The following is a 9775-nucleotide window of genomic DNA, read 5'->3' as shown; positions in this document are numbered from 1 at the left end:
GCTGGAAGGGATGTCAGAGGCTCCTTGTCTAATTAATTTGAGGCTTCTGAAGCTCCTCAAAAATAATCCCTTCTATAGCATTCTTGAAAAATGGTCATCCAGCCTTCACTTAAAACAACCAGCCAACCCAAAAGAATTTAAGTGTTACTATTATGTGCCAGATTTTTGTCTGCTCACCCCATTTTTATGCTTGTGAAGTAGATTTTTTGAACCCAAATGTGAGGCTTTATATTAATCACTATTGGATTTTATCTTATTAGATGTGGTCCAATGCTTTATAATCTGTCAGGATGTTTTTGGATCTTGACTATATTATCTTCCATGCTAGTCATCCCCTCTGCTGTATGTAATCTTGAAAAGCTGATGGACATACCTTCTGGGCATTCATCCAAGTCAATGATAAAAATGGCCAACAGTACAGATCCAAGGACAGATCTTTCTGGTGTACTTGAAGAGACCTCCTTCCAAAATGACACCCAACCAATAATGATTACTCTTTGAGCAATCAAACTCCTATGAATCCACCCAATTGGACTATCATCTCTTTGGGCATTTCAAGAATCTCATTTGGCCTGTGTCAACAAGCAATCCCACCTTTTATTTATATGGTGTGTAAGACTTAGAAAAGGGGCTTTCCTCACAACAATTCCTCTTATTTGAGAGATGAAGAAACCGAGGCTTAAAGAAGTCAAGTGATGAGTCCACTAGCCTATGGTTCATATATGAGTCAGAGCCAGAGTTTTAATGCAGCTTGTCTACCTACAAATCCTTCACTCTTTCCTCTGTGCCATCCTTCCTCTTCATGATAGCATGCTGCCTCTATATACCTACCAAACTGCAAGTCCCTAGAATTCAGTCAGAGACTCCCTAAGTAGGGGCAGATAAAGGTGATAGGAAATATATTTTTTTGTTTTTTTTTGGCAGGGCAATGAGGGTTAAGCGACTTGCCCAAGGTCACACATCTAGTAAGTGTCAAGTGTCTGAGGTTGGATTTGAACTCAGGTCCTCCTGAATCCAGGGCTGGTGCTTTATCCACTGCACCACCTAGCTGCCCCAGAGTGCAGATGTCCTACTATTCAGTAAACTCCAGTGACTCCATATTACTTCCAGGATCAAATGAAGATCCTCTGTTCACCTTTTAAAGCCCACACAACCTTCCCACCCTTCCAGTCTTCTCATCCTTTATTCTACTCCATGAGTTCTAGAATTCAGGGACACTGGACTTCTTGCTGTTCCTCCCACTCTGCCTCCTACCTCTGTGCCTCCTCAGCCCTGACTCCTGGTTTCCTTCAAGACTCAGCTGAAATTCTACCTTCTGAAGGTTGTCTTTCCTACTCTCCTCATTCTCATTGCTAGTGCTGCCTTTGGAGATTACCTTGCATTTACACTGTATATATTTTGGATGCGTATTGCCTCCTTCATTGGAATATGAGCTTCTTGAGGGTAGAACACCATATTTTTGCCTTTATGTGTATCCTTAGCACTTACCACAGTGCCTGACACATAGTAAGTGCTTAATAAATCCTTATTGACTAGCCAATTATTAAATGCACATTTCCTTGGAATCTGACTCCAGCTGTATCTATAGTAGAATTTAAGCTCTTGGAGAACAGGGGTTCTCTCCTTCCTTCCTCCCTCCATTCCTTTTCCCTTCCCTTTCCTCTCCCCTCCTCTCTCTCTCCCCCTCTCCCCTACTCCTCCTCTCCTCTCTTTTCTTCTTCCTTCCTCTCCTTTTAGGACATCTATTCTAACTTTCCCAGTGATTTTCTCAAGGTCATATAGTTGTGAAGGAGGAAATCCTGGATCTGAACCCAAGGCCTTTGACTCTAGATCCAGCATTCTTTCCATGTACCATGCTATTTGGATTAAAAGATTAGAAGTAGGGAAAGAACAACATGAACTAGGATGGAACAGCAGCTCAGTTCAGCTGCAGGTGATCCCAAGAGGAAGTGGGCAGAGGGGCTATTTCAATGGTTCATAGGGTAAAGAACTGGTGTCTTTCACTCTGACAATTCACGTGACTTTTCTGGGCTAGTCTCTGAGGCTTTGGTAAGTTTTTTTTTCTCCCCTACATTTAAAATTTGAATACATTTATTAGGAAATTCATCCTTACACAGGGTCAATCAGAAATAAACTAACAAACATTTATTAAGCACCTACTATATTTCATGTACCATGCTAGACACTGGGGCTACAAAGGTGAAGATGAAGCAGTCCCTGTCCTCAAGGACCTTACATTCTTTTGGATCACTAGGTTTAGAACTGGTGAGGATGTGAGAAATATTGTAGTTCAATCCTGACACTTTATATAGGAGAAAATTGGAGCCCCCAATAGGCTAAGTGACTTGCCCAACTTCACCTAAGTATTAGGTGGCAGAGCTAAGATTTAACCCCTAAGCTCCTAGATTCAGATGCAGAGATCTTCCCACAATGCCACACACTTATAAACATTGTAGTGAGTGCTTTAGTAAAGGCTAGCAAACTGATCTCCTTTCTAATGTCATAGGCAAGAGCTAACCAATCCCTTTTTGACAAATGAAGGATATTAACATGGCATAATTAAAGCAAACAAAAAAAGACACTTCTGTTTGCACAATTGCTCCCATAATGCCCCTTCAGTTCTGCTCAGTGCTGGTACTGGCAGTCACAGAAAGGTGTTATACCATGCCCGTCGTTGCTGTTCAGCCAGACATTGCCTCTTAGTTAAATACATAGGCACTTCCTTGTGGCAGGGTCAAGGTCCTTTGGATGTGTGTGAACACTGTAAAGGAGTCTCACCTTTCACTGTATCTCAAATTTCTGCTGAGGGACAAATGGTGCCTGCTTCTGCAGCTCTGATTGCCCTGATGGATTACTGATCAAACACCCTTCATCCTCTATGGATGAAAATGACAAAAGAAACCTCAAATTTACCTTTCATTCAAGGATTTCACAAATATTGTCTTCACCTTCCCCAATTTCCCCCAAGCCTATCATTAATCACTCTCTATTTTTCCTTTATTGATGGTATTCAAAAATAAGCGAGATGCTGGCTAATTTTTAACATGGGATCTTTATCACTTTCCCAAGACAGTTTCTTCATTACATTTGAGAGATGTGTGTTTTTAAACTCTATTTCACTGTATTAATTTCAGGTCACCCAGCAGCTATAATTAAGGTTTTGCTAGCCAATTCTGTTCTTTTGTTTTAATAAAGGGTGTAATCATGCTTTTTTGTCCAAGACTCTTTGATATATCTTGTCTTTTTATCAGTCACAATATTTTGGCAGTTTGAAAATCTCCTCCTAAGACAGAGACCTATCTTCTGGAATAGAGCAGATAATATGTAGTTGGGAGAATCAGAAAAGAGTGACCAAACAGCTTTTAAATTGGTCAGATACATATATCTGCATGTGTAAACCTTGATGGGCTGAAGGTCATTAGTTACAGTTTATGGAAGTTCATTATATTAAGGTCCTATGACCTATGGTCTTCATAAGAAGAATTAGTGAGGATTCTGGTTCAGTTATGGGATGGAATAGGTGGCCTCTAGGTTACTTTCTATTCTATGAATCTCTAGTCAGACACCATCTCAAGTACTTTCAGCAATTGATAGGCTACAAACGTATTCAAAAATAGAGACAGCTAGTCTTGTGGATTGTTTAGCCAGGGTCTTTCCCCCTTCCTTTCTTCCCCGCTGTGAAGATATCCTTTAAGGCAAGGCCTTGGTTCAGAGAGAGTATCCTCAGGGATCTAGCAAGTGTTGAACATGGGCTGATCTTTTCTCTTTCTTTAAAAAAAATCAGTCAACTAACAAGCATTAATTGAGTACTTACTATGGGCCAGGCACTGTACTAGGTGCTGAGAATACAAAGACAAAAGTGTAAGTCCCTATCCTCAAAAAACTTACATTCTACTAGAAAAAACCCCCCAGCAGATACATATATAAGTATATGCTAAAAATATGCCAAAAATACAAGGTATTTATATGACAAAGAAGCAAACACATAAATAAATGAACCAATGAACAAACAAATAAGTAAACAAATAAGAAGACAGACAGGCAAATAAATAAATAAATTGATAAGCAACTAAATAAATAAATAAATGATTGAATAAATGAATAAATAAGTGAACAAATGAATAATAAAAAAACTGAATAGAAAAATCGATGATTACATAAAAATAAACATAAATAAACATACAGGGATAACACTAGTAGTTGCAGGCAATCAAAAAAGGTTTTATTTCTTGAAATATATCCCATTCCTTTTACCCCCACCTCCATCTGGAATTGGACCTTTCCCTGTAACCAAGCAAAATAGTTAAATAACAATTTCTGATACAGTGACCTGGACTGATAATGTATATACCATTCTTCTCTACTAATCTCTCATCCCTCTTTTGGGCACATCTTTTTGTTGTTTTTAAATCATGACTCCTCTTATGTGTAGACATACCAGTTTTCTACCAACACAGAATGGAACAACTCATACCCAGCACCTCAAGGACACAGACACCAGAACTCCTTTGATGCTGGAACCAAAGGAAGAACCATCAAGAGAGTACATGCACAACTCTACAAGGAAATTGCCCAGGAATACTGTGGTGTACCCATGAATGCCAACTGGCTACTCTTATTCTATCCTGTGCAATCTCAGATGATCATGCTTCTTTTTCCTATGAATACACCCATACTGTTTTCAAATTCTGTTTCCCTTAAATATTATAAATGCAACAGTCCTAGGTTCAAATGCTGAATCCTCTGGCTGGGGGTGCTTTTAGTGTCCATGTCCCAGGATCATTCTCTCAGCACCCTGACCTGTGCTCTCTCTCATCTCTGACCCTGCCTCATTTCTTTCTGCCTTTTAAACACCCACAAAGAGGATTGGTAACATATTTGGAAAAAAGGAAGAAAATTTAGCCATTTTCCCTACAATCATGGAAAGAGAGCAGAACCACTTGGTAAAACCTAATAGAATCCAAACTCCAACCAGGTCCTATCAGAGTAAACTCATGTCCTGCCATAGAAAGATATGCATTTAAAGAGACTCTTGCCTGACTCTGGGAATGCTCTTGAGTTTGTCTCTTGTGACATATTTATCAATAAACTGAGAAAAATATGGTTTCGATCACATAGCTGGGTGCACAGCTGACTGGAAAGTCATCCTTGTAGTGCAGTTCTCAAAGATAAATGTCAGCCTGGAAGAGATAACAAATATGCTTTGTAGGAAGTGGTCTTTGGATCATTGCTGCATAACTGTTCAGTCACTGATGCAAGAGCCTGCCTATTCCATTTGCACGTGGCTGGAATGGGGTAATGGGGGTCAGATCCCTCCTTAGGAGAGAGGACTAAAGTGAAAGTGACCTTGAAAAATGTTAAAAAAGAAACAAACACAGATTCAAGGATGTTTACTAAGGAGCTGGCTAGTGCACTGGGGGAGAGAAAACAACAAATGTCATCCTTCCCAAGTGTGGGGAAAGGAGTATGGCAGAGAAAGGCAGAAAGGTTGAAAGTGGGCTGACCATGAGTCAGCAGTGTAACAGCATCGTGAGGAGACCTAGTCAAGTGCCGCAGTGCTTAAAAGGAGAATTGTCTGTCATGTAACTTTGAAGGAATTCTCCCATTAGAATCAGCATTGGGCAGACATCCCAAAGAACACACAAATGTCCATCCTAGGTCAGATCCCTGCACCAACCTCTTAGCTGAATCTGGTTTAAAATATCCATTTAAAGCTTGTAGCTCATTTATAAGACCCAAGGTGGTCCCTGACAGCAAACTCAGAAATAGAAGGGACTCAGAGGCAGAGTTCAAACCATATCTGAACAAGAATTCCTCTCTGCTAAAGGTTGATATTGACATAGCACCTTAAAGTTTGCAACACCAACATAAGATGTTTCACATGATGGTCACAATCCTGTGAAGAAGGTTATATCCATTATATCCATTTGACAGATGGGTGAACTGAGGCTCAGAGAGTGCTAACTGATTTATCCATGGTCTTCCTGACTCTGAGCTTAGCACAGTTTATCCACTATAATGTCATGTCTCTCTTCAGCACTCCCAGAAAGTGACAGAAAACTTTCACCTGACTTCTGGTGAGGGATTCTTCCTTCGGAATTGTGCCTGGCAAAAAACAGGAGTTTATCAGATGCTTATTGGTTGACTGATGGACACCAGGTCCCATGAACCTCCTAAAGCAGCCTGTTCCCCTTTTGTATAGTTCTAAATATTAAGAGGCTTGTCTTCATACCTTAAGCTAAAATTTGCTCCTTGGACCCTAGTTCAGATCACATCCATTCCATTTGATTTGATTCACCCAAATTCACTTCAAGTCAACCTAATCCAAAAAACCTTTATTAAGCATCCGATTTGTGGCAGGTGCTGAAGGTAGAAAGAAAAACAAAACAAAACAAAACAAAACCAGTCCTCTTTTTACAGAACTTATATCCTTCTGGTGTCTTATGCCAAGCCAAAGATCAGCATAATACAACGGTAAAGAGAAAAATGGAGGAAAGGGAAAGCAAATAATGAGATCTAGGAATATACAAGGAGAGGCCAGCCCTTTGGGACCAAACAGAACAAGCAGAATCTGTCTTATATATGGAAGTTCTTCAAATACCTAAAAACAGCTACCACACCTAATCCTAATATCATTTTAGGCCAACTGATCACAATACGGCCTTGTCTCTAATCCCCATCTTGTCTTGGTCACCCCATTCTTCTCTTCCTCTGGTTTATCAATATCCATATTGAAACGTCAGTCAGTAAGCCTCCCATGACATCTAATGCAATTTGTGGTGAGGAGAGAATCCTCTTCACATTTTATCTGACCAATGGTCATCCAGCCTCTGCTTATAGTCATTCAATCAGTTAATAAGCATTTATGAAATGCCTAATATGTGCCAGGCTTTGTGCTAAACTCTGGGGATAACATGAAAGACAAAAGGCAGTCCCTATTCTCAAGAAGCTCACAGTCTAATGGAGGAGGAGACATGCAAATAACTAAATACAAATTATGCCCATGTATATAGGAATACACACAAATAGGTATATACATGTATATGACAAACATATAATATATATGTGTATACACACATATATATATATAGAGAGAGAGACCTAAAGATAGACAGATGACAGAGACAGACACATATAGAGATAAATAGATACACATAACTAACAGAGGGAAGGCATTAGCATTGAAGGAGATCAGAAAAGGTTTTTGTTTTTGTTTTTATAGAGAGTGAGATATTAGTTGGGACTTGAAAGAAATTAGAGAAGCCAGGAGGCAAAAATTAGGAGGGAAAGAATTCTAGGCATGGGAGAAAGCCTGTGAAAATGCCTAAATTTAGGAGATGGAATATCTTGTGCTAGGAACAGAAAGGAAGCTAGTTACTGTCTGTTGGCAGAATATATGAAGGGGGAGGTAGGTTTTTTTTTTTTTTCAGGGCAATGAGGGTTAAGTGACTTGCCCAGGGTCACACAGCTAGTAAGTTTCAAGTGTCTGTGGCCAGATTTGAACTCAGGTCTTCTTGAATCCAGGGCTGGTACACCACCTAGCTACTCCGGGAGGTAGGTTTTGAGATGGAGTGGTGTGACCAGTTGTAGGGGACCAGGTACTAAAGGGCTTTAAATGTCGCATAGGGTAGTTTACATTTATTTCTGAGGTGATGGAGGCCCACTGGAGTTTATTCAATAGGGGTTGACATGGTTAGAGCTTCGCTTTTAGGTAAGATCATTTTGTCAGTAGAGTGAAAGTTGGATTGGAATATGTCCAGTACTGAACATATTGTTTCAACTGTGGTTTGTTCAGGAAAGGGGGACAGATGGACTATCACCTTCCTCATTCTAGTCGGCATGGCTCATTAAATGCTGCCTATGATCACATTACTTTTGGGTGCTAAATCACTGAGCTTGGATTATATCAAGACCCCTGGATCTTTTTCAAACTGTTGTCCAGATCCATTTGCCTCCTTGACATCAGTGGTTGTTTCATTCTTTATAATTGTATCTACAGTACCTTGGACTAAGGTGCCTAATAAATGCATGTTCACTGGTTAATTTTCCTTTCCTTTCCTTAGGCTTTGAAGTTTTGGGGGAACCTTAATACCAATTAAAACCCACCTTATTTGAATTAGCCTGTTGTTCTGGGATACCATATTTACCTTATAAGCTTAGAGAACTACTCTTATTTTTTCTGTTATTCTTTAAGGATCCCCTTAAATAGTATACATGATGCTGCACCATCTTTCATTTATAGACTGGGTGTGTATGAGCGCACTTCACTAATTGTGCTTCAGCCATAGTGTTTATGAGTGCCTTTTGTTTTCCCAGTTCTATGCCATTGGTCACACTGCCTAAAATGTTTTTCCTGCCCAATCTGCTTGCTGAATTTTGGTCTCTGAAAAGGTCAACTCAAATGGCACATCCTCCAGGAAGTCTCCCTTGATTCCCCAGACAGTAATGATTTTTGCCTCCTTGGATCTTAGAAAGCACTTTGCCTACATCTATCTTATATACTTATGTGTATTATATTTTCTTGCTATTTATTTGTTTTTGTGTGATTCCTCTGCTTGAATATAAACTCAAGAACTTGCTTTATCTAAATCTGGATGTCACTAAGTGAAAGCACTCACAAAGCTTTATAAACAGTACCTACTTAGTCTGAGTCTATGGCACAGAGTTTTCTAACTCTGGGCTTACGAAGACTGAATTCATTTATTTGTTTGGGGGTGGACAGCCTTTTCAAATCACTGTGATTATTGGGATTTGAGGACCAGAATGAGCCCCAACGCTCACGAGAGAGAACCCGGAGCAGCAGCGGCGACACCCTGATCCCTGACCCTGAACTTCCCACCCTATCCCACCCCTGCCCGACCGAGGACCCCGGCGAGATATCCTCCCACAGGCCTTTCAAGGAGCTGCGAAACTTCGCCGACAGATGCAAGGAAGTGCAGCAGATCCGCGAGCAGCACCCCAGTAAGATCCCAGTGATCATCCAGCGATACAAAGGGGAAAAAGAGCTGCCTGTCCTGGACAAGACCAAGTTCCTTGTCCTTGATCATGTCAACATGAGTGAATTAGTGAAGATCATCCGTCGAAGACTCCAACTGAACCCCACTCAGGCCTTCTTCCTGCTGGTGAACCAGCACAGCATGGTCAGTGTCTCCACACCCACCTCAGAGATCTTTGAGCAGGAACAGGATGAAGATGGCTTCCTCTACATGGTTTATGCCTCCCAGGAGACCTTCGGCTACTGAGCAAAAAGGGGCAGGGCAGGGAAGTATCCTGCCCCTAGGAAGATAGCAGCTGGGGAGAGGGGCAACCCAGTCCCCTACTCCAGAACTATAAAGCTACCTCTAACTACCCCCTCTCTGGGCCCCTTCCCCAGGACCCAAAGCAGGAGTGGTTGGCTTAGATCAATGCCAAACTAAGGACTTTGCCCACCCAGGGCTGGAACAGAACAGAGGACATCCTGTGTCAACAAGGAATTTTCATTTATCCCAACTCTGTACATATATCAACTCTCGGTGCTACCCCCAAATGCTAGCACCTTGGGGGCTGCTCTGTCTGTCTGTGTGTCTGTAGGTGGGGGATGAGAATATAGACATAGAGCTGTCTGTGGGTGCCCCCTCCCGGTTCTGAAGGCGGCCCCTGTTTAAAGTAGGGGAGGGGGTGGGCACCGGTGGCCTCGGCCCTGCCTTGGCTCTGGTCTTTTTTTTTTTTTTTAGGCACCTGTCCCTCCCGTCTTTATTGCATGCAGTTTGGACCCATCCTGTGTTGGCAGCCACTC

At 41.3% G+C, this 9775-nt stretch overlaps 1 protein-coding gene across 1 annotated transcript; it reads left to right on the top strand.

Annotated features, from left to right (window-relative positions):
- Nucleotides 1-5466: 5466 nt before the first annotated feature.
- LOC122747112 (microtubule-associated proteins 1A/1B light chain 3A-like) lies at nucleotides 5467-9242 on the top strand. Its single transcript, XM_043993327.1, has 2 exons — nucleotides 5467-5547; nucleotides 8763-9242. The coding sequence occupies exons 1-2, from the start codon at nucleotides 5467-5469 to the stop codon at nucleotides 9240-9242; spliced, it is 561 nt and encodes a 186-aa protein (XP_043849262.1).
- Nucleotides 9243-9775: the final 533 nt, after the last annotated feature.

The sequence above is a fragment of the Dromiciops gliroides genome, chromosome 3 (assembly GCF_019393635.1).
Source record: "Dromiciops gliroides isolate mDroGli1 chromosome 3, mDroGli1.pri, whole genome shotgun sequence".
NCBI lineage: Eukaryota > Metazoa > Chordata > Mammalia > Microbiotheria > Microbiotheriidae > Dromiciops > Dromiciops gliroides.
The sequence above is the reverse complement of the archived record's forward strand: the minus strand, read 5'-3'. Positions and strand labels throughout refer to the sequence as shown.

What these genes read in the sequence shown, in the direction of transcription:
- LOC122747112 (XM_043993327.1), top strand. Translation starts at nt 5,467, where the DNA reads ATGGCAGAGAAAGGCAGAAAGGTTGAAAGTGGGCTGACCATGAGTCAG. An exon ending in TCGTGAGGAGACCTAGTCAA is followed by an intron (nt 5,548 to 8,762) that starts GTGCCGCAGTGC and finishes TTTGAGGACCAG; the next exon opens with AATGAGCCCCAACGCTCACG.